Genomic DNA, 27,990 nt, shown 5'->3' on the forward strand with positions numbered 1-27,990 from the left:
CTACTAGAAATAACTCTGTTACAACAGAGTTTCTAACTAGGGGTGTTTTTTGAAAATGACAGAATCCCCCAATGATTCCCCATGATTCCCCACTATATTTAGAAAGAGGAAGCAAAGTAATTTAAGCATACAGTATGTTTTGTTTCAGTCTCCACTAACTGAAGTTAATTGTAAGGATTTCATTTCTATTAATAATGTCAAATATTTTGTTTTGCATTGTTTGTAACTCATTTTGTACATAATGTTGCTGCTATCGTCTCTTATGACCGAAAAGAGCTTCTGGACATCAGAACAGCGATTACTCACCTCAAACGGTATAAATATTTTTTCTTTAACGAGGCAGACACGAAGGAAATACTGCTTTGTCGAGACAAGGCCCAAATCCCTGTCATCAACGTGAAGAAAAGATAGAGAAAAAGTGGGAGGAGGGCGGGGTGCCTTGTAAGAATTTACTGATGAGTAGTAAACCACCCCTCTGTATTGGCCAACGTGCAATAATTGGAAAACAGACTGGACAATCTACGATTCTGACTATCCTACCAATGGGACATTTACAACTGTAATATCTTATGTTTCACCGAGATGTGACTAAATGACGACACGGATAATATAGAGCTGGCTGGCTTCTCCGTGCATCGACAGGACAGAGCAGCTATGTCTGGTAAGACTAGGGGCAGGGGTTTGTGTCTATTTGTCAATAACTGCTGGTGCACAATGTCTAATATTAAAGAAGTCTCAAGGTATTGCTCGCCGGAGGTAGAATACCTCATGACAAGCTGTAGACCACACTATCTACCAAGAGAGTTCTCATCTACATTATTCGTAGCCGTCTATTTACCACCAGAAACCGATGCTGGCACTAAGACCGCACTCAACCAGCTGTATAAGGTCATAAGCGAACAAGAAAATGCTCATCCAGAAGTGGCACTCCTAGTGGCTGGGGACTTTAATGCAGGCAAATTTAAATCCGTTTTACCTCATTTCTATTTGCATGTCACATATGCAACCAGAGGGAAAAAACTCTAGTCCACCTTTACTCCACACACAGAGATGCATACAAAGCTCTCCCTCACCCTCCATTTGGCAAATCTGATCATAATTATATCCTCCTGATTCCTGCTTACAAGCAAAAACTAAAGCAGGAAGTGCAGATGAATGGCTCAATACGGAAGTGGTCAGATAATGCGGATGCTACGCTACAAATATTACAACAAACAATATGGTTAAACTGAAATATACTAATTGATGAAAAAACTATCTTTCAACTACAGTTTTTTTTAAACAGTCTGCTCTTTGTAAGTGATATCATAAATAGGACTGGTGGAGTTATGTCACACATGCAGCTAACAAAAATATATGGAAATGTCTGCTCTACTCAAAATTACAACAAACTACAGTGCATTTGGTAAGTATTCAGACCCCTTCCCTTTTTCCACATTTTCTTAGGTTACAGCCTTTTTCTAAAATGGATTAAATTAGCCCACTTGGAGTTTGCCAAAATGCACCTAAAGGACTCTCAGACCATGAGAAACAAGATTCTCTGGTCTGATGAATCCAAGATTGAACTCTTTCGCCTGAATGCCAAGCGTCACGTCTGGCACCATCCCTATGGGGAAGAATAGTGGTGGCAACATCATGCTGTGGGGATGTTTTTCAGCGGCAGGGACTGGGAGACTAGTCAGGATCGAGGGATAGATGAACGGAGCAAAGTACAGAAAGATCCTTGATGAAAACTTGCTCCAGAATGCTCAGGACCTCAGACTGGGGCGAAGGTTCACCTTCCAACAGGACAACAACCCTAAGCACACAGCCAAGACAATGCAGGAATGGCTTCGAGACAAGTCTCTGAATGTCCTTGAGGGGCCCAGCCAGAGCCATGACTTGAACCCAATTGATCATCTCTGGAGAGACCTTAAAATAGCTGTGCAGCGACGCTCCCCATCCCACCTGACAGAGCTTGAGAGGATATGCAGAGAAGAACGGGAGAAACTCCCCAAATACAGGTTTGGCAAGCTTGTAGTGTCATGGCCAAGAAGACTTGTGGCTGTAATCGCTGACAAAGGTGCTTCAACAAAGTACTGAGTAAAGGGTCTGAATACAATACTATGATATTACATTTTTGAATTTTTAATACCTTTGCAAATATAAAAAAAAACAGTTTTTTGCTTTGTCATTATGGGGTATTGTGTGTAGATTGATGAGGAAAAAAACAAGGTAATCAATTTTAGAATAAGGCTGTAACAAAATGTGGGAAAATGTCAAGGGGTCTGAATACCTTTCGAATGCACTGTAATTGCAGCATTACAAAAATGGAAGAGGCAAATAGAAGGGGGAGAAGGTAAGGAACTTGTCTGTCGGCCATGCATTAAAGATCAAAATTGGTTAAAGAAAATGGTGATAAATAAAAAAGTATACCCGTTTCATTTAAGGACCAAAAAATATATAGCTGTGCCATGTATACTGAACAAAAATATAAACGCAACATGTAATGTTTTGGTCCCATGTTTTATGAGCTGAAATAAAATATCCCAGAAATGTTCCACACATAAAGCGTGTGGAACACAATCCATCTGCCTGACAGGTGTGGCATATCAAGAAGCTGATTAAACAGCATGATCATTACACAAAATGTGCAGTTTTGTCACACAACACAATGCCACAAGTGTGCAGTTGGCATGCTGACTGCAGGAATGTCCATCAGAGCTGTTGCCAGAGAATTATATGTTCATTTCTCTACCATAAGCCACCTCCAACATCATTTTAGATAACTTGGCAGTACGTCCAACCGGCCTCACAACCGCAGACCACGTAACCATGCCAGCCCAGGACCTCCACATCCGGCTTAAAATAAAAAATAAAAGTGTGCTTTGCTATTTTTAGGTAGCGGAATGACTTTTGTTTCCCTCGAGGCCTGAGGGTACACACTTTCCTGTAGGTTTGAAGAGATGGCAAATAGGAGTGTCAGTATAGTCTGCTATCATACTTAGTAATTTTCCAACCAAGTTGTCAGACCCAGGTGACTTGTCATTGTTGATAGACAACCATTTTTTCACCTCTTCCACACTCACTTTACAGAATTCAAAATGACAATGCTTGTCTTTCATAATTTGGTCAGTTACGAATGGATGAGTAGGTTCAGAGATTGTTGTTGTGTCATGACTAAGTTTGCTAATCTTGCCAATTAAAAAAAATCATTAAAGTAGTTGGCAATTTCAGTGGGTTTTGTGATGATACTCCCCTAAGTGGGAAGTCAATACTGTTTTTCACCTGTTAAAGCCATAAATGCTGTAAATCCTTGTGCCATGGATCCATTTTTCTTCATTTGAGACATTGATCCATGTTGTGCTATCACCGCTCCCTCAGAGGTGTCTTATTGTGCAGGCAGATAGACCAATGGCATTTTAAGTTACCTAAAATATCAGGTCATCATTTGTGATCAGAATTAATCCAACCAAAGGAGTTGATAGAGTGAGGTCCTAATTACATTTTCATCTATGGTAATTCATCAAGGCCTTGTTGTAGGCAGACAATACCCCATGGTACAGGAGGAACCTGACAGCTGTTACAGCAAGAAACCCTTAATTTATTTAATTGTTACACATGCATGGATGTTTGTATGGAATTCACTTTGCAAACAGCAGACAACCTAATTGATAGTTGAAGGGTATGTGCAAATAGCATCATTAGCGATGATCAATACCAAGAGCCAATGTCAGGTCATTGGTGAGAATGAAGAGCTATGGGATGACTCAGAGGTATGGTATAGTGTCTTGTCTCCAAGATGATATAAGCTCAAATGGCAGAGGGAAACTTTCATCCACAAAACTAGTTTCGCCCATAAAAAATTTTTTAAAAAATGAGACAATTCAGTCAAACAGTCGCATTACACAGACTTGACAGTTAATAAGGGTTGACATTTCTTTGATAGTCAAATACGATTAGATTCATGTAATGGCTCACATGTGTGAACCACAGACTATGACCCTGGAAAAGTTCAAATCAAATCACTTATGGTGGTGCTCTACTACTGACAACCCCCACACACCCCCCAATAAATGAAAACATTTCCACAAGATTTAAGCCCCTACAACGTTCTAATCTCACCAAGGCTCATCCTCACAGTTCACCCTCAACTGGCCTGACATATCTGCTTTGTTGTGGAGGAAAGTCAAATATGAAGAGTGTGTCCTCCACCTGGTGCCTTTCCACTGTGGTATTCCCTGGTCTCCCTATGCCTCGGGGCTCCTGCATTGGCTCACTATCCAGTCGACTGCTTTTAGTCTGGCTCTTTGAACGGACTCGTGTGCTATACTGAGCTGCGGTGACATGAATACCAAAAATGTTGACACCTTTCAAGTGAGTTACCTGAACGTTAATAGGCCAGTAGCTATAGCAGGAAGTGCCAAATAAGGACGATTTTCACGCATTGCTTTACACATGATCACAGACAAATTGCTTTGTGCTAATGTACATTTATTGCTCAAATGGAGACAATAGAAATTGCTGCCATGTCTTGCTTTAGTGTGCTATTCAGAACAACACTTGAACAGAGGGGTCAAAGGATGCTTAGGTCAAGCAAATGGCATCCAGTTAACATTTTCCAAATTCATTTCAGGCAGCAATTTATTGCTTCATGGTAATGTGCAAAGTGAATTCTGTGCATTTCTCTGCAGAAGTCTACATGGTTCAGATTTTCACTTTTTCCCCTAATTAAGGAGGATAATACACCAAGGACATAATACATTAAAAGTAACTGACTGAATAAGTAAATGGATGAAGTTTCTCTTGCATTGTTTATAGAGCAGGACTTTGCTCTGGACGTAAGATGCATGTTAGTTTTTCTATTCCTAAAAAAACCCGCACCATTCAATATAGGGCATTTTTATTAAAATTGAGTAAAACAATTCAATTACAAACCATAATAAAGTGACTTTGCATAATAATAGTCACTATTCAATACAGATGAATGGGAGATAATTATTAATTTTTTCTATTCATCATGTGTTGGTAAGAGAAGTCGTGAACAACATCCTATAACTGAATAACCCACCAGAAATAAGCTTACCGTTGGATCATGTGTAAGTGTATGGAATACACATAGTGGAAGACAATTATGCCAAGAGGTAAATCAGAACAATTATAATGACAGACAAAAGGGAGGCAAATGTACACATAAATAGCAAGAGGATTTTTATATAGACTATTTATAAAATGATTCTGGAAAATAAATGTAGTGTAATGCAACATCATCCCTAGTCCCTCCTGAAAAACATACCCACTTGACAACATAAAACATTCACTTACAAAACAGCAAACAGTAGCTTTTGTTCCCCTAATCCTGATCATTTATATCAAAAAGTAAAAACATTTCAAGAGCTTTATAAAAGCTGGAAACTATAGTAAGTGAAGCCAACAGGCTTGTTCCCAAAAAACAAAGTTACACTTTTATTGGCTAATCATTCAGTGAATTATATCCCTCCACGACAAAAATACAGAAAATATGTCAGTGAATATTGTACCTATAGATGTTAATCAAATGTTCCCAAATGTCTAAGACATGAGGTCAACTTGTAACATCGTAAGTAAACACAAGAGTATCCATCTTTCATTTTCCAAGTCAGACATTATCTGTATGAACTTGCGTTCATTAAACAATTACAGGATGTGCCAATCTGCAGTAACATTGCCGAGAGGTGAGCTAATTGAATTACAGTGAGTGGTGCACAGTGCAGAACAGCTTGCTGGGTTTCTCTCCTCTAAGAGTCAATCAGAACAGGTGGGATGTGGAGCGACTGAACGTGTGGTACTTCCTCTCAAACATGGACGGCAGGTTGACCATGGAGGGAGAGTGCATCACCTGGAGGGAACAGAACAGGACAGGGACATTAATTAAATTAGGAAATTGATTGGGTTCCAAAACAGAAACGACCCCTCGAGTGTTAGTTTAAGGACAATGAGTTACACTGAAGGGTTAGAGATGAGCAAATGCTCAAGTGAGCACTTAAGTCATTCAAAATGAGGGCTTTCTGATCACATGTACACGCTGGGACTCCTGGTGGACCTTTAAAAGCCACGGCACGAAGATGGATTGTCATGTGGTCCGCAAAAGCAATCTCGTGGGAAGTGCTTTGTGAAGGATACAAGGTCGTTTTATATGGAAGTCTCATTTAATTACTTTTACATTCAGCTTTCCCCAGTGCCAGTCTGCCTTCCTAGCCAAATGTTGGCATTGAACTAATCGAGCGAGTGACGCCAATACAATATTACTATACTCCCCCCAACTTCCAAAACCATTCAACATTTTGCCATGTTGTAAAGACGTGGTTTCCTCTCTCTGTCCCTGTGCTGCTCATTACTGTGGATGAATCAGATCTATTGAAAAGGAACCTTGATTATATGTTACCGGGGCAACTTGGGGAGGCCAATATGAAAGGTGCTGCTGCATAAAAGCAGGGTGATTTCCGGGGAACCACAAGGTCTGGCTGGTTAATATGCATACATATTTCACCCTCATTAAGAGTCTACCCTATGGAGACCGGAGTGTTAACGAACGTAGGAGCGTAAACAGGTGTGCGTCATGTATCCTCCTTCAGTAAAGCTGTGGCCGGCTAAAGCCAGAGTGAGAGTAAAGGCCAGCCTGAATAGCAACCCAATTTATGCACCAGCACCTTCTCACCGTTTGCTTGTTGCTATAACCACCATAACACATTCTCACTTCGACAGGGCCCAGTCAGGTTAATGAGATTTGAGGTGACATTACGGTTTAACTTTGAGGGCGTGGGATCAATAGCAGCGGCACAGCGAGGACATACAGAACAGGAGAGTCAGGACACACATGAAGCCACTGTTTCACAAATGCCCAGTGACAGATTGTCAAAAGGCCTGGCGTGTCCAACCAAACGCTAAAGCATAATGCTGCACACAATGTTGGATTTCTTTAATTAGTGGGAGAAAAATGTAAATCACTGTCACCACAACACATTTATTGTTTTAAAAGCCATAGATCATAAACAAATCATCCGCTGCTGTAAGACATTCCTCCCTATTCCAAAATGGATTGAGAGGGCTAATGTAAAAGCTAAAAGTGAGCATCTGCCCGGCGCTGCAAGCTGATGTTAGTGGAGCTGAGTGAGTGAGGTGTGCAGCAGATAAGAGACAAGAGGAGGGAGCCCACAGAGAGCCGGAGAGAGAGAGCCACCACTGCCCAGGAATGAGGAGTTAGTCAGTGAGAGAGCCACCACCTATCCCAGTGAGTGAAAAGGGGTATTAAACCCAGCATAGTGATGCTCACGTCAGTCAGCCGCCTATAGGAGGGTCTCTTTGCGGGGCCTCAAGCAGCCTGCCTTGTGGGGGTCAGAGGAGGGGACCAGCAGGTCCCTGCAGGCCCCAGGGGGAAGCCTCCCTTTGGACGGGACCCTCCAGGTAGGGGGGCCGGCAGAGTAAGGGGGCCTGGTGGGGGTGGGTTGGGGCTTAAGTGGGGTCTCCTCGGGGTAGGTTGGACTAGGGGTTGGGTCTGGGGTAAGAATACAGACAGGAACACGGAGGCGGGGACAGGGTGGGTGGTCCAGGGAGTTAGAGCGCTGCACCACAGCAGCAGCAGAGTTCTTGGTAGAACCACTGAGGTTGAATGTTGAGGTGGAGCGGGCCATCTACAGTCACAGAGCAAAGCATGAGTCACAGACCATGGGAGAGACCCTGTCAACTCATAGGTCAGACTCTGCATATCACACTACTGCATCAAGTTGCACTTAAAATCCCTTTTTAATAGCAAAGTTTGAGTGCAGTACCTTTCTTCAAATATTTAGTATTGTATGACTCATCTTTTCCATTCTAATAAAAGGAAGTATAGAAAAGGTCCGAAAAAGACTCCGAGTTAAAATAAAGCCTGACATCAATACTGACGCAGTTAGAATAACAAGAAATAAATAGCTAAACTGAATAAAAAAGGACAAAAGTTCAAAACAGTCATGTGTCATCATTAATTGAAAAACTGAAGCCGTTCCTTCAAAAAGGAAAATGGCTTGCACTGGCAGAACAACAATTTCACCATTATACGTCAACAACCACCTAATTACACAACCCTTTCAGGACCATGCTTTGGAGAGCGCAGCAAATTGATGTTCAGAGAAAAACAAGGTACATGGTGCAATTAGAGTACCCATCTCAAAATCCTAAAATGACTCAAGATTCTTCTGCCATTGCTCTTTTATCTTGCACTATGCCCCACTATGCCTCGACTTGATTAGACAAACCTCGTTCAAGGCCTGGACATTTGAAGTAGACGGGTAGATGGATGAACTTACTGACAGGGTGGCACTGCTTCCAACATGGATCATGTTCTCTGAGCTGGGGCCAGGGCTCTTGTCGTCGGAGGTGCTGTTGGCCATGAAGGCTCTCTGGATTACCCGTTTGGGTGTTTTGGTGAAGGAAAACGCTCTCGTTACCTGGGGGTTAAATAGTCAAACACTCAAAACCACCCTGAGACTCAAAATGATGTCAAGATGACAACAGTGGTAAGCCTGATGACCGACAACAACGAGACAGCCTATAGGGAGGAGGTCAGAGACCTGGCCGTGTGGTGCCAGGACAACAAACTCTCCCTCAACGTGATCAAGACAAAGGAAATTATTGTGGACTACAGGAAAAAGAAGACCAAGCACACACCCAGTCTCATCGACGGGGCTGCAGTGGAGCAGGTTGAGAGCTTCAAGTTCCTTGGTGTCCACATCACCAGCAAACTAACATGGACCAAGCACACCACGACAGTCGTGAAGCAGGCACAACAAAACCTATTCCCCCTCAGGAGACTGAAAAGATTTGGCATGGGTCCTCAGATCCTCAAAAGGTTCTACAGCTGCACTATCGAGAGCATGCTGACTGGTTGCATCACTGCCTGGTATGGCAACTGCTCAGCCTCCGACCGCATGGCACTACAGAGGGTAGTGCGAACGGCCCAGTACATCAGAGGCCAAGCTTCCTGCAATCCAGGACCTCTATACCAGGCGGTGTCAGAGGAAGGCCCTAAAAATTGTCAAGACTCCAGCCACCCTAGTCATAGACTGTTCTCGCTGCTACCACACGGCAAGCGGTACCAGAGCGCCAAGTCTAGGGTCAAGAGGCTTCTAAACAGCTTCTACCCCCAAGCCATAAGACTCCTGAACATCTAGTCAAATGGCTACCCAGACTATTCACATTTGCCCCCCCCCCACTCTCTATTGACATCTATGCATAGTCACTTTAACTTAACTCTACCTACATGTACATACTACCTCACCTAACCGGTGCCCCCGCACATTGACTCTGTACCGGTAACCCCCTGTATATATTGTTATTTTTTTACTGCTCCTCTTTAATTACTTGTTACTTTTATCTCTTATTCTTATCTGTATTTTTTTAAACTGCACTATCGGTTAGGGGCTCGTAAGTGAGTATTTCACTGTAAAGTCTACACCGGTTGTATTCAGTGCATGTGACTAATCAAATTTGATTTGATTTTGAAAATAGCTCTGTTTAACAGTCAGCTTGTCCAATATCCAACATGTGCTTGTGTGGAATACAGGAGAGAGATGGGCTAATTCGGAGACCATTTTACCTTCTTTGAAGTTTTCTTGATGACTCTAGAGGCTTTACTCAGCGTGCTGTCCATATCCTTTGTGCTCACTTGGACAGAGTCAGGCTCAGTGCACTGAATTAGATCTTCCTGTTTAAAATAGAAACAAGTATAAATACATTTCCAGCCCATTCTGCTTCGCTGTCAAAATGCATAGAGTGAGAAACTGTTGTCTGTTTTTACATGCAGCTGGAGCTCACTGGTTGGTATTCAGGGTGCGGAGAGAGCCAGTGAATCAATTAAGATAGCAAGGCCAGCCTGTAGTAGAGGTTTACGTCACCACCTAGTGGACAGCTCACTCCTGACAGCTGGGACTGGCTGGGCTCACCTCCGAAGCTTATTACGCCTGTTTTTAATTATTATGGGAAACACAAGTCTGTCTCCGGGCAGCCAATTACTAGTTAGCTTCCTCATTCAAGCTCTAATACTACATCAGTGAAAAGACCTGTGGAGAGATAAAACAACCCATCTATGTCTTTAGTGTTAGTTCTAGTACAATTCAACTTCTAATTACATTAATCTGTCTTCCAGTTTAACCACAGAGGACAATCTAATAGGATTGAAATTACCAAAAAGGCCACTCACGCAACGTGATATGTAAGTGTACTAAAACTGGCCTAAATAATTGCATTTGTGTCCTCATCAACCTCTAGAGTCCATACACCATGTTCTACACGAGGACAACAGACCGGTGAGGGATGCCTTGGTCGCTCCAGCCTGTCTGGCTGTGTTAATGAGAGGAGCAGACAGACAGGCAACATGTGTTCTCAGGAGGAGCCCTCCAACCCAACCCGATGAGCCTATAGCGGCTCAGTGGACCACTGTCTCACTCTGCCTCTCTCACCGCGTCAGCCTTACAGATGGTGTTGGCTACGTGGCGACAGAGCATCTTCAGCCAGGTTGACTTCACCGTATCCTCAGTGGTCAGCTGGAAGCTGAAGAGAAGATTCTCCTGTTCCGTGGGCGGGTGTACCACCAGGGCAAAGGCATTATGGCAATCTGAGAGAGAAGAGAGAAAGAGAGAGAAATGAGCAAGGTTTGAACCACTCAAAAATGTCAATAGTGTAGCTGGCAAAACTAATTGTTGAAAAACATGCATCCCATTTCTCTTTAAGACGCATAGAGGGCCATCTCTGGTGTATCAACATACACTGGTTGTAATTATAGTACATATTGACAGTGAAATTAAACCTAGGAGCTCCATTACAAGGCCAAACAAGCTGAGTCACTGCTAGTGGGAGAGAGGAGAGATGTTTGCTTGATTATGTCTGGGCTGCCATTTCAGTCAGTGTTGACTCCAAATATTAGGCTATCCAGTATGCTTATGAATAACATTTCCCGATACAGGGAAAACGGAATGGAGCAATATACCTGCTCAGGGAATGTGTATCGACCCAAAAGAAGCACAAACAAGGAGTGGTCATGTTGCTTAGTAATGGATGTTAAGCACTGAGGTAGGTAGGTAGGTAGGTAGGTAGGTAGGTAGGTAGGTAGGTAGGTAGGTAGGTAAGCAGGCCATCAGACTGCTGAACAGCTAACCCTAGCCGTCTCCCTACACAGACCTGCACCTTAGAGACTATTTCCACCTCATTATCGGCACCTTAGATTACTTGCACTGACTACCCACACATCCAATCCTTACACAAACACACGCACCCTCACACACAGACAACGCTGCTGTTCTATTATATACTATGTATTCCACAGCGTGACCAAGACACTACCCACTTTATATTTCTAAACACAGTGTAATACAGTCCATTATTACTATGTTTACAACCTCTCATTTTTGACTTGACTTTTATTATACCTTACTGTCTGATGTACTGCATTGAGGGAGCTAGCACATAGCATTTCTTAGCACCTTTTATCCCTGCTGTAAACTGTGTATGTGACTAACAGCATTTGATTTTGTAGGTAGGTAGGTAGGTAGGTAGGTAACATGCCAGGGGCTGGGGCTCACACACCCTCTGTATCCTGCAGGTCCAGGACCCTCCTGATCTGGGACAGAGGCATGAGGGTGATGTGTTTGAGTTGGGCTGCAGGTCGCGTCTGGCCCAGAGGACTCCTGAATGTGCTGATCACCTTATGTCTCTTCCGGGCAATCTGCAAATACAGACACAGTTGAAGTATGGAAGCCTCAAGCCTTCACCCCTACCTAAACTCTCTCTCAAGTGAAGTGAAGTGTATGCATGTATGCATGCATGTATGTATGCATGTCAGGGGAGGTAGTGGTTAAGCTGTGACAAATCGATAGGGCTTTTATAAAAGGTAAACGGTCCCAGTCATTAGCATGTGTTTAACTGGCCTGTGTGGGGGCTGAGGCAGGGGTTGGGTCTGTCCCATGAAGACATGGTGATATCTATTGGGGGTAGGGGAGATCTGAATACAGAGGAGCCAATCAATGAATAATTAAAGAGCGCAGCCCCTGCTCTCCCCATGCTCATTACCAGGCTGCTCTGACACTCCTGAATCAGGCCGCCTCGCCCACACCCATTCTGGGTTTGATTGCTAACCCCCATTCTAATGCAACACTTCACTAATTAGGAGCCAGATAAGAAGCTGTGTCAGCAACGATAGATTGCACACACATAAATAATCAGCCAGTGGGGCTCTTTGCTACTGAATTTGCATTTTCTTAGCATCTCAAGTCCCAAAGATTTCATAATGTGGGGGGGGGGATAGAGGACGGGCAAGATTTTCTCAAATGAGCAATGGCATTAACTTGGAGGGCGTTTTGAGTGTATTGTAAAGTTATAACATCTAAAGCCATGTCTGGGCATCACTAGTCAATACGGTGAAATGTTGACCAGGGTTCAAATATTCAGCATATCATTGAGCCTGGCTGGAGTGTCAGATGAGCAGGTTTTCAATGTTGGTATTACTTCATTGATGTGGGCGTTACCTCAAGACAGTCATTGAAGAGAAAGAGTGTGACGTGCTCGCCTCGATCACAGGGTTTGTCTCCCAGGGCGATGGTCTCCACCCTGTGGACCAGGCTGCGGTGGGACGAGAGCAGGTTGGCCTGAGGAGGAGAGAGCGAGAGAGCGAGCGAGAGACGAGACGGGATGAATATCACACAACCAAAAAGACATCCACCAACCATTCGTGAATAAACAAAAACAAACACGGTCACCAGAGAGAGCTTCATGATTCAATCACAGGCCTCATTTAAAGCGCCATATTTGGTATTAATGGGTCTAACTCTACAGATTGGTCATTTCACTGCACGGCTGATGGAGGAATTTCCATTTCCAGTCCCATTATTCCTTTAAAACCCTATCATCAAACTATGTTTATTCATTTGGATGCTCTGCTTATCCAAATCAAGATAAATAGAGCTATACTCACAGCCCAGAGCCAAAGGTATACTAATTCACTCCCTCTAGTACCAACTCATCTCCACTATTATCACCTGAAAAGAGGACTTCGGCACGCAGAAAAGTCGTTTGGTTCACACATACACACAGCTCTACACAAATTCTCTCCACACACACAATATCAAGTTAACTCCAGCGCAATAATCCATGAATTACAAGCTATAAATGTGCAGTGAACAGTGCGAAAAATGCATCCTGTGGAAATTAGCTGAAATAAATAGGGATATCGGGCTGAACGCATAGGGAGAGGCCTAGCCGTTGTGGTGCTGGAGAACAGCCATTAACGCATAGGGAGAGGCCTAGCCGTTGTGGTGCTGGAGAACAGCCATTAACGCATAGGGAGAGGCCTAGCCGTTGTGGTGCTGGAGAACAGCCATTAACGCATAGGGAGAGGCCTAGCCGTTGTGGTGCTGGAGAACAGCAATTAACGCATAGGGAGAGGCCTAGCCGTTGTGGTGCTGGAGAACAGCCATTAACGCATAGGGAGAGGCCTAGCCGTTGTGGTGCTGGAGAACAGCCATTAACGCATAGGGAGAGGCCTAGCCGTTATGTTGCTGGAATACAGCCATTAACGCATAGGGAGAGGCCTAGCCGTTATGGTGCTGGAGTACAGCCATTAACGCCATTATGGGAGAGGCCTAGCCGTTATGGTGCTGGAGTACAGCCATTAACGCCGTTATGGGAGAGGCCTAGCCGTTATGGTGCTGGAGTACAGCCATTAACGCCGTTATGGGAGAGGCCTAGCCGTTATGGTGCTCGAGTACAGCCATTAACGCATAGGGAGAGGCCTAGCCGTTATGGTGCTGGAGTACAGCCATTAACGCCGTTATGGGAGAGGCCTAGCCGTTATGGTGCTGAAGTAAAGCCATTAACGGATTAGAGGCTCAACAAAGCGTGCCACATTCCAGTGAAGAAATGCACAAACAACTTACAGGGCAGCCGTCAACTTCATAGACGACATCAAAGATCTGCTTCTGTCCCTCTATTTTCCTCTTGTCCTCGTTTATGTGACTGGGGGGTCAAATAAATTCTGTTAGCCAACTGATGCTACAATCACTTTATGTAAATGCATGGCTAATGGATGAGGCTTTAACTTAATTACAACAAAATGCTTCATGCATGGCCGGTGGTGCACAGTTGACTCACGTCATAACTTCCTTGAGTGATTCGATTGCCTTCTCCAAAGTGATTTTGTCAGGGTTGTTACAGGCAGTGTGTTTCTTAATATCTGCAAGATAGATGGGTCAATGAACATTGACAATTAATAAAACAGTGAGAAAAGCCAAGGGCAAACAACTGATATGAACAACAGATTTATAACACAACTGTGGATAAAGGCGAGGAGCATCTATCAGTATTTCCTGTGACATTTTAGTCAGAAATCAAGCACTCTCTTCATATGCAGGTGAGGAGAATGCATTACAGTTAGTACTTCTATCATGCCACATATGTACTATGTTGCTCAAGATTTGGCTGTCAAGTGTGTTTGTGTGCGCGTGGTGTAGTCTACCGTTGAGGAGTAGGGCGACGCTAGGCAGTCTCTGCACAGGGCGAATCAGCAGCTCCACCAACGTCTGTCGCCCACACTCGGGCTTCGCCTGATTGATCTGGAGGCAAGAAAAAAAAAAAAAAAAAAACTGTTGCGGCTTACTTACACACACAGGCAATCACTCACATCCACAACACAGACATTTTCTTCAAGTTTACTGTACATAAAGAGACAAGCAATGAATGACCTTTAGCATGAGGCATATGGTAACTTCTAAACCTACACTTACATGGATGTATACACAAATGTACATCGTCTCAGAGGTCACGTACCTTGAGGAAAGCATGGAACCTTGGCTTCTGCTTCTCACACCTCACTATGGTCTCCTTGCTCATCTCAAAGAAGTTGACGAATGGCGGGTAAGCCTTCACCAGGTCTTTAGACTGACGGACAGAGAAAGGAACTGAGTGAGAATGTCCAAAATGGCTCAATACAACATTCAGAACAAAGGCCTGTTATACTCACGTATTTGAGAATGATGTCCCCGACACTCTTGTCCTCAGACCAGTCCATGACCAGCTCCTCCAGATCAGCCTGTCAAATCAACCCAATAAGCAGAGAGACACAGAGGGCGTTTAGGTGACTTCACTGCAGATTAAAGTCTTGATCAGGTAATCTTGGGACATTTCAAAGAGAGAAGTGCCCACCTTTATCCTGGTGTGTACATCGAAGATCTCTGGGATGCTGCCAAAGATAGTCTTGATTTCTTCCGGAGCCAAAATGGGTCCACCAACTTGGCCTTCCTTTTCCAGAGGGACTTTGAACAGCTAAAAGGAACAGACGTTTCAGGTGAGACTCAGACTTAGCCCACTATTCCCTTAAATCAATACATACACCCCCATTTCACCATTTCAGACTGAATATTTCTATGAGAATGTTCGTAAAAGTAGGAAGTCAAATCATTTTAGAGGGCAGGTATGTATTAATTATAAAAGACCACCCTGCCTCCCCATCATCTTATCAAAGACAGAAAACTCACAAACAGTGAAAATACATCCCCTAATAAACTACAAGAAATGATTCCCATTAAAAAGTCCTCTGATCTAGTAAAGCTCTATTCAGCTTTCCCTGTAAAAAAGTATAATCAAAAGGCTCAAAATGGCCTGGAATTACCTTCTAATAAAAATACATTTTAACAAGCGCCCAACATGTGTGAATCATAATGGGATAATTGGTATTCAAGCCCACTTCTTGGCAGGCCAGTTCATGGGCTGACTTCAGAGGGCAGTGGACATGGGGTCAGCAGTCAGTGTTAAAGACCATCCGATGTGAAGCCGGCCATCTGTCTCCTGGGCTGGCATGGTGCAATGGGCATGGGACAGAGAGAGGACACTACTGGTGACTGCATACGAGTGGGGGTGAGTGGGCATGGGTCAGGGTGAAAGAGAACAAGGTGATGTACGTGGAAAAGTAGAGTACACTGCACCGTTTAGGAAATATGGTAGTGAGGTTTGCTGAACAACTTCATTCTACTGGTATCATAGTAATGCTGTAGCGAGCAGAGGAGGGAGATGTGAGAATAGGAGCGATGAGACGAGGACAGGCCTGAGATTTGGGTCGATGAGCAGGAGAGAGCTCTGCAGTGTGAGTGGGAGCCTGGCTGGCTAACAGTCCTGATGCGCACAATCCTATTCATTTTCTCCCCCACTGGTCACTGGACTCAGGCACCAGTGAGACAGCCTGATTAGGATCCTAGCAGCCCCAGTGGTGCTAAGTGAGCCCAACATCCACAGTGACAAACCTGCAAGACTGTGGTGAGAATATCCACATAGTTGCTCTCTGTCTGGTACAACTCCTTGGAGACCTGCCATCTAGCCGACTGCTTCAGGACAGCAGGTGTAGAGCTCTTCAAGGGCCGGGAATGTTCTGGAAGAGAGCCAGGGATGGTCAAGAGGTGAATATTGATTGAGACAGTGGGGAAAAACATGTTGTTTTCTTTTGACTACCCACAACTTCTGAACTTATTTTGACTTCCTGCGTCTCTCATAGTTTAGAAAATTGAGATTCTGACATGCAAAGTGAAGGCTACTCTGCAGAAGACTTGGGGCTTTTATCTTAGCTAGTGAGAATAGTTCCAGAACGCAACCAAATGCATTTCATATAATCTCCATTCCTTCATATAATTTCATCCTCAACTCTCCAGTCAACTCTCCAGGCTTTAAGGCTCAACCTACTATTCTTGCACCACTTTGATCATCTAGACAGTTCTTATATAATTTCTAATATCATGCCAAATCGGATTTCCCCACAGTGACAGTTCAACTGAGTGACCCTTCATCTCCTGGCATTCGCTGAGACAGACTGACTCCTGTGACGAGTCCCTCCACAAACCCTCCCCAGTCTCTGTGGCTGGGGACTGGGCTGGCTGAGGACACACTCCCTGTCCTGAGGGCCCATGGGGGCCTCTGGGGTCCCTGCATCCTGCTGAGGGGTGGCGGTGCTAATGCAGTGGAAGGGCCACTCTTTGTCCCCCTACTCATCTCCCTGGCACTCATCCTCCTCTGCCTGTTGGCCTCAGCACAGCACCTCCTACGCCTGCTGCTCTCTACACTGTGCTCTGAAAGACAGGGTGTTCAGTCTCTTTAGGGGGAGTTCAAACAGAATAGCAGAGCGTGCTGGTTCTTCCTGCAACAAACAGTGACCGCCTCCTTAGTCTATGACAGGGCTCCGATTTCAGCTGACATGAGACACTAATGATGCTATAATCCCTGTCTGTTTTTGCCTCCATTAACTTTTAACGAGGCCAGAGGCGCTTATTAACCACCGTTGACAGGCTAACACCCAGTGCTACCAGCCCTGTGTCATGACATGTGTGGCTGATGAGTGACCGTGACTCCTCTCTCACCTGCCAGGGCCTTGCAGGTCTCGGGGGTGTTGGAGATGTCCAGCAGAGAGCCCATGGACATGGAGTGTTCGGCAGAAGGCCTCTTGCGGGGTGGAGGGAAGGGGGAGATCTCCGTCTCCTTGGTGAGCTGGGCCAGGGTTTCCCGCAGACGCCTCCTCTTCCGGTTACTGTTGGGTGTGTTGAGGGACAGCAGGGACACAGCCTTCTTCAGCACAGGACTGTCCATCTGAGAGGAGAAACATGTGCATGTCAGATGAGGGTGTAAGAAGAAAAATGTGTGTAAAAAGAAGGACGGCACTGTGGTGGAAAGTCATCTCTAAAATCTCACGTATTTTGGTCAGATGCTCGATTAAGTGCTGCAGGGAAGAGGTTCAGAATTGTGATGAGATTTGTGAAGCCATAATTTCACCTAGTTTATCATCCGTTTGCACATGCAAAGCAATTACACTTATAAGTGTCAATCAATCAGCGGCACGGTATCAAATACATGGTTTCCAGGTGTTTGATGCAATTCCATTTGCTCCGTTCCGGCCATTATTATGTGCCGTTCACCCCTCAGCAGCCTCCTCTGGTTTACAAGCACACAATACTGCGATTATTGTGAATACTCAGATTTATATAAGTTTGATTAAAACGTTAACATGCTTTCCAAGAACGCTTTCTCTTACAATCCAAACATGGACTTTGAAAAATGCAGAGCATTGCCAATCAAAATAAACATTCCATCACAGGGATCATCCTATTTTTGGGGAGCTTTTTTTGATTCGGACAAAGTTTGTATGTGAAAAATGTTTGAATTTTATTTCCCAAACTCACTTCACTCCCTCCAAAGAGGGAGACTCGTGAGAATGTGCGCGACACAGTTTATAGAATCTTAGCAGTGTCCATTCCACTGTATAGAGGTTTGTGTAGGGGCATTGTGAGGATGAATCTGATTGACAGACAGGACTTACCTTCTGATAGAAGTACATGGACTCTCCTGCTCGGGCATCCATCTGTATCGTTCCCCAGAACCACTTGAACAAGCAAAGAAAAATAGTATTGATACAAGGTGGGGAACACCAGTGCTCACTATCTCTGCTCAAATTGCATGTCGAGTCGAAAGGAAAATTAAATATTGATCATCCAAGTGAGGCAAGAGTTTATCAATCAATACAACCAAATACATTAAATAGAAATGCATATTTGACATACTCCTTAGAAGAAAACAACGAGGCTCATTTTCCCAGACTTGACAATGCCAATGTATTAGAAAATTCATGAATTTGAGGCACATGAATTTGAGGTATTATGCTTCAGTCAGACATACTGTTGATCTGGGAAATATTTTATCTTTATGTCTGCCTCCCACCAGTACGGTGATGTAAGCTGACACCTACTACATTGAAGTGCTCACCTCCTGCTTGACAACGTACAGTCTCTTTGATGGTACGAATGGCAGCTCCTTGACAGAGTTTTCCTCCACCACCATGTGAGTGCACTTCTGATCACCAACCTCCAGGTGGCTGCCACCTTGGAGAAACACAAAGTTCTAGAAACTCCAAAAGTACTCCATAATAGAAGTGAGGATAATGTGCTTGCAGAGTAGCTTTTGTAAAGCCTAGATATAACATATGACAGAACAAAAAATAAATACTGAAAATGTAAGACCTCAGGCTAATACCATGTTTGATTGTCCTTTCCTCCATGTTGGTCTTGTCTTCGTCTGAGAAGCCCAGGAAGCTCAGCACACAGTCTTGAAAGGGGGGAACTTTGAATTCGGTGCGGAACTCTTCATCTCCAGCATGGAAACTACTGTAAGAACAGGTGATTGTCAGCCCTCATACATGTACATAATAGTATACATTGATGTACAGACATGAACGTGAAGACCACAATGAGGACTGGGCATGCAGTTGGCTTTGGCCATTGTCTGTAGCGTGAGGAGATACTTACACATCATCTCTATGCTCCCAGGCCTTATGGATCCATGTTGGGGTGAGGATGGGTGTCCCCATACACACAGCAAGCTAGAAGAGACACAGAGAGGTATGTCATATTAGGAGGTATACCGTATATACCACATACTGGGGTATTATGAAATACAGACAGTACGATTTCCAATACAGTACCTTTTTTGTGGGGGCTCCCTAAAGCTCGGTGGATGCCACTGTTAATAACTAGAAGTCAATTTATTTGGCACATCTTAGGAAGTTATCTTCAGATCAGGGCTCCAGCTATGCATTTGGTTTGAGAACTAAGTGGCTAACTTGCAAGATCCAGCTTCTTGGTTAAAGCAGAGACAATCCCCTCCTGGATCAAGATCCATGCTGCCTACATTTGTTTTGTGCATTATTTCATTTTTTTTTTACGTCAGGAAAGAAATAGAGGCCCTTGTGTGCACTGCCGGCAATATGATATACCCCGGTATCACAGGATAATTGGGGGGCTTGTGTATGGCTTGTGGTAACGGCTGGAGAGGAATGAGTTGAATGGTATCAAATATATCAAACACATGGTTTCTATGCGTTTGATGCCATTCCATTTGCTCTGTTCCAGCCCCTCAGCAGCCTCTTATGCCCGGTATGGTACAGAAACTACTCTTTAAAAAAGAGGATTGAGGTGTTTGGCCCTCTTTTACAACAGCTGCAGGCTGTGTGCCAAGTACTGCAAGAGGTAAAACACTTCTTCAAAGCCAGGGATGAAAAAAGGCATGTGTATTGAAACGGATCTCATTCTTGTACTCTGTTAAGTACTCACTTTCCAATGTAAAATGTCTCAGTATGTCTGTTAAGAGAGCTAGGCTACTTTTCCTGTTTAAAGTGCTGGAGCAAAACATCTTAACAAGTTGAGCTTTCAACTCAGAAAACGAAGGGCTGGAGAAAAGCGAACAGAACCACTGAGAATCAATAAAACAAAAACTTCAGTCAGCAAATGAAATGTCATGTGGGGAAGAAAATAAATCACATGGATTAGGTCTATACATGAGCTCTTCCAGATGGGAGGAAAGGTTAGGGGTGTTTTACAAACCTTGTATTTCTCGCCATGAGTGGAGTATGCAATGAGATGGGTGACTTTAGTGCTGAAGTCCTTCCGAATGGTGCCTCCCATGTGATGCACCAAATTCACCAGGTTTTTCTGCAGGGGTTAAAGGCAGTGAGTGACATTTGGCACCAACACATATCTCTTACCATTAAAAAGCAAACAAAACCGACATGTTGGTACTTGGTAGTGCTACAAGTAATGACAATCAGCTTGAACGCATTCCACTTACAACTTCCTCTTTGTTGCGGAAACCAGTGAAACACAGCGACAAGTTGAGCATGGTGGTAGAGTATAGAGGACGAGAGGAAAATGGCAGGGGCTGTGGGAAACAAAAACAAGCAATATGGTTCTTATAAATCTCAGATATTGGAAACACTGCTCATGCATAATTTCCTCCACTGCTTTTATCAGTAAAAACTTTTTTTTTTGGGGGGGTTCTTTACTGGTCAGTAGCAAAGCTGTATGAAAGGCCTATGCATTTGTAAGTATGTGTGTGTTCTGTTGATCTCCAAGTTACCAGGCTCTGTAGATAAGGGGATTGATGCAGAGATCATTTCTCATTCTGAATACGGCCATATTTTAAGCCTTTTCAGTTTTTAGAGCTGTGATGCATTCCTTCATAGATCTACGTTCATCTTGGAGAGGTGACTGGTGAGGTTTGCAGTGATCTGTGGCCAAGGGTGTGTTCATCTTCCCCAGTAATCTGACTGAGTTGAGCAGGTGCTCTGCTTAGACCCAGACAACAGTGATGCATTTCTCAGGGTTCACGGGAACAATCAAAACCCATCATATAAATCTATTTAAACTTGAAAGCACAACTTTTCCGCCATATTTTACTTCATCTCCCGTTGCAGGCAGATGCTAAATTGCACCATAACAGTCAAAACCTCATATCTTGAACCGGCGAGGAGTGATCCACAGCCGAGCACTGCGAGTGCCATCCCAGAGTGAGTGAGTATATTTCAGGAGTGATTTGCTCCTGTCCTTACCTCCTCTCGTCCCGCACAGTGCAGAACAACCGGGGGGCCCACGATCCGGTTGTCATGTTTGTAAAGATAGATGTAGTCAGGAGAGGCAAAGTCTGTGAGCACGAACACCGTCTCAAACTCTGTGTTTTCTCCATCTCCAAACTCTTTGACATTGTCGGTCTTTATGCAAGGCACGTTGATATCCTGTGGATTAAAAAAGGTTGCTGTTAATGTGAGTAGGGACACACAAGCAGCCCTTTCATATCAAAGGAGTAATTTGATAATCATGATATTATATTGCAATATGAGTGATACATTTAAAGTAGGTGAGTTTAGAGCAAACGGTAAACATTGAAGTTCAGGTACTTGAAAGCCGTTCATTAATTTGCAGAGAGACAGACCGACGCTCACCATCGCATTGCTCAATGCCGCATGAAACAATTTCCAGTGCTCACTCTGATGGTGTTATTTTGATTCGATTGAACTCACTAAATTCAGTCGAGCAGAAATTGAATCAAGAACACAGCCTATATAAATCAGAGATCATTGAGCTGAAGAGAGAAATTATGTATGATACCTGTAAACCGTATTCATAAAATACATAATCCCCACAGAATTATTGGCACCATACATCAGAGGACAAAGCATTAAAGGAATAAACAGCGTGAACGTGTTAGATCATTTTGTTAGAGACATCTAAGCTTGGACACCAGGTGATAACAGTATAAATCTGTGACATTTACCGGTAATTGTGAGGATACTGCTGCAGCTACACACCAATCACCTTGAGATTGCCCATGCAAAGAGACCCCCCCTGATGGATTAAAGCATGCAACACAATCCAAGCCTGAAAAAAGACCTACCATATTGACTATAGATTTTATCAGTTTCTCTCCGGTCTCAGCACCCAGTTCTCCTCCTTTAATCTTAACCACTGGGACTTCCATTATTCTGACGGCCTGTAAAATGAAGCATTGACCTCAAGCTGGCGACACCAAACTGACAAATTCTCTGAACAACGGGCCTGTGTCATTGCAACCCAGAAGGCAAGGACTTCAAACAAATGTCAAACGCTATCCGGGGGGATAGTTCTGCTAAATTAATAAAGTTGAAAGCAGCAGGTCGACTTTTTTGTCGATTCACTCAGCAGACTTCCCCCTCTGATTAAGCTGTCAGTGAATGTGCCACTACTACAGATTGGCACACAAAATAGATAATTTAAAGCAGCCTTCAGATCGAAAAGCTTCTCGGTCGCTCGAGAGTGAACCCATTTTATTCCTACAGTTGAGCCCTGTGCCGTAGCTTCACGTTCACAGACAAAGAACCTGTTTCCTCCCCTTCATCTACACTGATTTAATAGGTGGCATCAATAAGGAATCATAGCTTTCAACTGGATTCACCTGGTCAGTGTATGTCAAGGAAAGAGCAGGTGTTCCTAATGTTTTGTATACTCACTGTACTCATTGAAAAACAAAATGAAAACAATCACACGCAACAAACCATAATGCAATGATGTTTCCACAATTACAACCCATACAACGGGGCTCAAACCATTATGGCACGGTACCTGCATTGCTTTGACAAGTGCTCCATTTTTGCCAGCTTCTCCTACAAGAACAACTCTGGTTTCGACCCGAGGTAGCATCTCTACAAGGGAATAGAGGACCAAGGGCACAGTGAATCTCAAAGGAAATGTGAATGCAATCATAAAACGAAGTCCTTCCTGTTTTGAGTGACAGCCTGAGGTAAAAAGCAGTTAATATCACACTGATTGAGAGAAGGGTGAAACTCTTACCTTCCATGTCTTCAGAGCCCAAACCCAGGAATACATCCTTAGCACTCTCAGCCATCCTGGAGTCATACACAGAGGAGTCCAGCAGCAGGCTCCGAGCCATCCCCAAAGTAACTATGCTGCTGTCAGCCATGGAAGTGTGACACGGATGGTGGCACAATCCTGTCTAAACAATCAAAAGTTAGTCAAATCAGAGCTTGAGGAGAGAGAGTGAGGTGACAAATGCCAAACCTCTTGGAAGAGAAATGATGAAAATAAAATGTGTGTAGCCCATGTTATACCCAAGTGGAATTCGGGTCTTATAACATATAGGCTACCCACCTTGCGAGTTATTTGCCAACCTGTCAATCTGCCTGGTGATACTTAAACCAGGATTGAATGTATATCCGTAATTGGTAGACGGTTGTAATTAGTAGGTTATGGTAAACGTCGCTTAGACGCAACCACCTTCCTTACAAATAAATTCCAAACATGAATTCCATGTGGTATGTTCGCTTTGAGCGTACACCTGTCTGTTTTAGCTAATCAGCCTTGCAATATGGGCACCATGCTATCGCAGACGAGAAATAGAAAGAAGCATGTGCGACCAAACATTGACATTGATGTTTAGCATTTCCCCTATGATTCTTTTTTTTTTTTTTACTTCAGTGGTGACAAAGTTAGCGTGGGGGGGCATGGCCAATGGCACAGTCTGCGACCAAAATTTGAGCCTGTCCTCTTTGCCGCTGAAACATTTTGCTGTTTTAAAGCTAATATCCTGCAATTCTACACATTTTGCCATGGCTTATGCGGTGTTCTTTTGCTATCTGAGTGACCCAAACAAATTCATAAGGGGGAGATTTGCCTCGACTGTCTAGTTTTTATTTTAGTGATTGCTAGACCTCATATTACCTTATTAAAAACATTACTCCATTATCTTTTCTACATGGTTTTAGTCGTTTATGTAGTTGATTTCTTATTATATATTTTGAAGTGGTGGCAACGAATATAGGGGAAACACTGGGAGTGGTAGTGTCTAACAATTGGATTCGATTATTTATTGGGCAAAGCTCAGTGATGCATTCAAGGTCCTCCTAATTTGAACCTTCTACTGATTATGGGCATACCGTCCAACGTTGGACACGCCCTGCTAAACAGGTACAGTCATTTTCCACATCCTTAAAAAAAGGGAAATTCTAAAAATGCTGAACTTTATATTCATCATTTCCAGCACCACCCCAACATTAACATGTGAAAATGGCACGTTTCTAGGATTTGTAGTAAAAAAGTGTGCATTGTGATTTTAACCAATTATGAGTAGGCATTGCCTACTAATTGGTTTATGTCGTCATTGGAAACACATTTTTTACTACAAAAAAGAAAAACCCCATTTTCACATACAGTTGAAGTCAGAAGTTTACATACACTTAAGTTGGAGTCATTAAAACTCGTTTTTCAACCACTCCACACATTTCTTGTTAACAAACTATAGTTTTGGCAAGTCGATTAGGACATCTACTTTGTGCATGACAAGTCATTTTTCCAACAATTGTTTACAGACAGATTATTTTACTTATAATTCACTGTATCACAATTCCAGTGGGTCAGAAGTTTACATACACTAAGTTGACTGTGCCTTTATACAGCTTGGAAAATTCCAGAAAATTATGTCATGGCTTTAGAAGCATATGATAGGCTAATTGACATCATTTGAGTCAATTGGAGATGTAGCTGTGGATGTATTTCAAGGCCTACCTTCAAACTCAGTGCCTCTTTGCTTGACATCATGGGGAAATCAAAATAAATCAGCCAAGACATCAGAAAAATAATTGTAAACATCCACAAGTCTGGTTCATGCTTGGGAGCAATTTCCAAACGCCTGAAGGTACCACGTCCATCTGTACAAACAATAGTACACAAATAAACACCATGGGACCACGCAGCCGTCATACCGCTCAGGAAGGAGACGCGTTCTGTCTCCTGGAGATGAACGTACTTTGGTGCGAAAAGTAAAACGAGTCCCTATATCGACATAACCTGAAAGGCCGCTCAGCAAAGAAGAAGCCACTGCTCCAAAACCGCCAAAAAAAAAGCCAGACTAGAGTTTGCAACTGCACACGGGGATAAAGATCATACGTTTTGGAGAAATGTCCTCTGGTCTGATGAAACAAAAATATAACTATTTGGCCATAATGACCATCGTTATGTTTGGAGGAAAAAGGGAGGCTTGCAAGCCGAAGAACACCATCCCAAACATGAAGCACGAGGGTGGCAGCATCATGTTGTGGGTGTGCTTTGCTGCAGGAGGGACTAGTGCACTTCACAAAATAGATGGCATCATGAGGTAGGAATGTTTGGTGGATATATTGAAGCAAAATCAAGACATCAGTCAGGAAGTTAAAGCTTGGCCGTAAATGGACAATAACCCCAAGCATACTTCCAAAGTTTTGGCAAAATGGCTTAAGGACAACAATGTCAAGGTATTGGAGTGGCCATCACAAAACCCTGACCTGAAACCTATAGAATGTGTGGGCAGAACTGAAAAAGTGTGTGTGAGCAAGGAAGCCTGCAAACCTGACTCAGTTACACCAGCTCTGTCAAGGAATTCACCCAACTTATTGTGGGAAGGTTGTGGAAGGCTACCCGAAACATTTGACCCAGGTTAAACAATTTAAAGACAATGCTACCAAATATTAATTGAGTGTATGTAGACTTCTGACCCACTGGGAATGTGATGAAAGAAATAAAAGCGTAAAGAAATATTTCTCTCAACTATTATTCTGACATTTCACATTCTTAAAATAAAGTGGTGATCCTAACTGACCTAAGACAGGTAATTTTTACTAGGATTAAATGTCAGGAATTGTAAAAAACGGAGTTTAAAAATGTATTTGGCTAAGGTGTATGTAAACTTCCAACTTCAAATGTATGTTGAGGTGGTGCTGGAGATGAATTTGAATTCAAAACATTTAGACATTCACCTTTAACCCTGCGAGACCCACGGTTGCAAAAATACAATGTCTCTTAAATTGCATCCTGTACAGGTCTTAAACTATAAAATGAACATTTTAGTCATTTACCAGACTCTCTTATTCAGAGCGACTTATAGGCGCAATTAGGGTTAAGTAAGTGCCTTGCTCACGTGCACAGACAGATGTTCTTACCTAGTCAGCTCGGGGATTCGAACTTGCAACCTTTTGATTACTTGCCCAACCTCTTAACCGCTAGGCTACATTGTTGTATTAGTAACCTCTGAAACGTTACAAACTTGTCTGAGACCACACTGGTACCCAAGGCAAGGATTTATTCAGGGTTTTTTTCTAGATAAGATGGGCATGGTCGGCAAGGCTTCCCATCTTGGCGGTGAAGAAAAATGTTGCATCTTTAAGCCAACTTCCTGCAATTCAACATTTTCTCAATGGAGCTTAGAGAAATGTTTGCAGTTTAAAGTTAATTTCCTGCAATTCTACACATTTTTCCATGGAGCTGAAAGAAAATGTTGCGGTTTTAAAGCTAATTTGATGCGATTCTAAGTATATATTCTGTCTTGGAACTGTGAGAATTTTGGCTTTTTAAAGCTAATTTCCTTCAATTCAACGTATTTTTCCATGGCCAATTCTTATGCTCAAAGTAGAAATTACAAAATCAATATTGCTAAATTCATTGTTTTTGGAATTTTCAGTTCTCCCAGACTGTCTATTTTCATTTTGATGTTTGTTACTTCTCAAAGACTATAGTATTGAGGTAGTTTTGGAAGTGTTGCAAAAAGGAAACATTGGGCTTAAAGGGGTGCCAAACAGACATGGTAGACAAGTCAGAGATTTGGGAAGGGAAACATTCTGCACAAATGGACAACCAAATACTTTAAATAATAACTTTGATGATGTCCCCCCCTACACATCAAAAGAAGACAAAAATAAAAAATGGCTTATGGTCTCAGAATACTGCCATTAATCTTATGGTAAAGTAAGATAAGAGGTTCTCTCTCCAAGTCTCTCCAAGAAAAAAAACAAATATTACTAAAAAGGAAGATAGATGTTCTCCATACATAGAAATGTTTTTGATAGCCAAATACTAAACCATGGATTGGTCAAGATGATAAATATAGCTATTTCTGTCAAAATATGACTTCATTTCAGATGTATATACCACTACACAATATGTTATATCACAAATCTTTATAGAATTTCAGTTCTAACGACAAAATTGTCATACCATTGAAAACCAATGTTGCATTTAAAAAACATTTCCAGAAAATGATTTTACAAACCAGACGTAACAACGTTAACGTAACAGACGTCCCGACCCCAGTTAGCAACATCTGATTAACTATGTAACGTTAACTAGCAAAACAACACAAGTTCCAGTGTATTTATGACTGCATTAACGTACAGTCAAAAACCCTCGTCAAAGACTAGCTAACTGGTTGTTTTACAAAAACGAACCAGGCTGAGTAAACGTTAGTTACTGTACATTACCCTACACAACGTGTTGTTACTAACGTTTGCTAGTTAAATGAAAAACTAGCTAGCTAGCTAAAGTTGTTAGTGTGCAAGCTAACTAACTACAGTACTTAATAAACATGGTTGCTGGAAAATAAACAAATGTTGAGACTTACATAAACCTTCGGAATTAACAAATAATAATTGCAGGTGACAGTGGTAAACTTGCTAGTCGACCAGTTCAGCTAGCTAGCTAGCGGCTGCGCTAACTGAATTGACAATGTTAGCTATCTGTAGGTTATTGCCGTCTCTAAAAAGTAAATATATATATTTGCGCGTGGATAAATCTGTCAACTCGCTCAATCTGAATTCAAAAAGCAAAGCAAACAAGGCGTCTGTAA

At 42.9% G+C, this 27,990-nt stretch overlaps 1 protein-coding gene across 8 annotated transcripts; it reads right to left on the reverse strand.

Annotated features, from left to right (window-relative positions):
* Positions 1-4,865: 4,865 nt before the first annotated feature.
* On the reverse strand, positions 4,866-27,990 carry LOC106584307 (protein ECT2). 8 transcript variants are annotated; one of them, XM_014169400.2, is made up of 26 exons: positions 27,766-27,990; positions 23,172-23,334; positions 22,944-23,023; positions 22,240-22,335; positions 21,398-21,580; positions 20,638-20,727; positions 20,394-20,501; positions 19,320-19,393; positions 19,048-19,175; positions 18,781-18,896; positions 18,338-18,400; positions 17,385-17,610; positions 16,281-16,405; positions 15,187-15,306; positions 15,005-15,073; positions 14,812-14,922; positions 14,501-14,597; positions 14,137-14,218; positions 13,923-14,001; positions 12,516-12,635; positions 11,578-11,716; positions 10,455-10,609; positions 9,593-9,700; positions 8,304-8,444; positions 7,292-7,649; positions 4,866-5,857 (listed from the first exon to the last, which is right to left on the reverse strand). In XM_014169400.2, the coding sequence occupies exons 2-25, from the start codon at positions 23,299-23,301 to the stop codon at positions 7,305-7,307; spliced, it is 2,985 nt and encodes a 994-aa protein (XP_014024875.1). In that variant the 5' UTR covers positions 23,302-23,334; positions 27,766-27,990; the 3' UTR covers positions 4,866-5,857; positions 7,292-7,304. The 8 variants fall into 8 exon arrangements, with proteins under 8 accessions (XP_014024875.1, XP_014024872.1, XP_014024873.1 ...); XM_014169397.2 differs by having other exon boundaries at positions 19,048-19,178; XM_014169398.2 differs by having other exon boundaries at positions 19,048-19,178; positions 23,172-23,330; positions 27,766-27,980.

Source organism: Salmo salar, chromosome ssa23 (genome assembly GCF_905237065.1).
Source record: "Salmo salar chromosome ssa23, Ssal_v3.1, whole genome shotgun sequence".
Taxonomy (NCBI): Eukaryota; Metazoa; Chordata; class Actinopteri; order Salmoniformes; family Salmonidae; genus Salmo; species Salmo salar.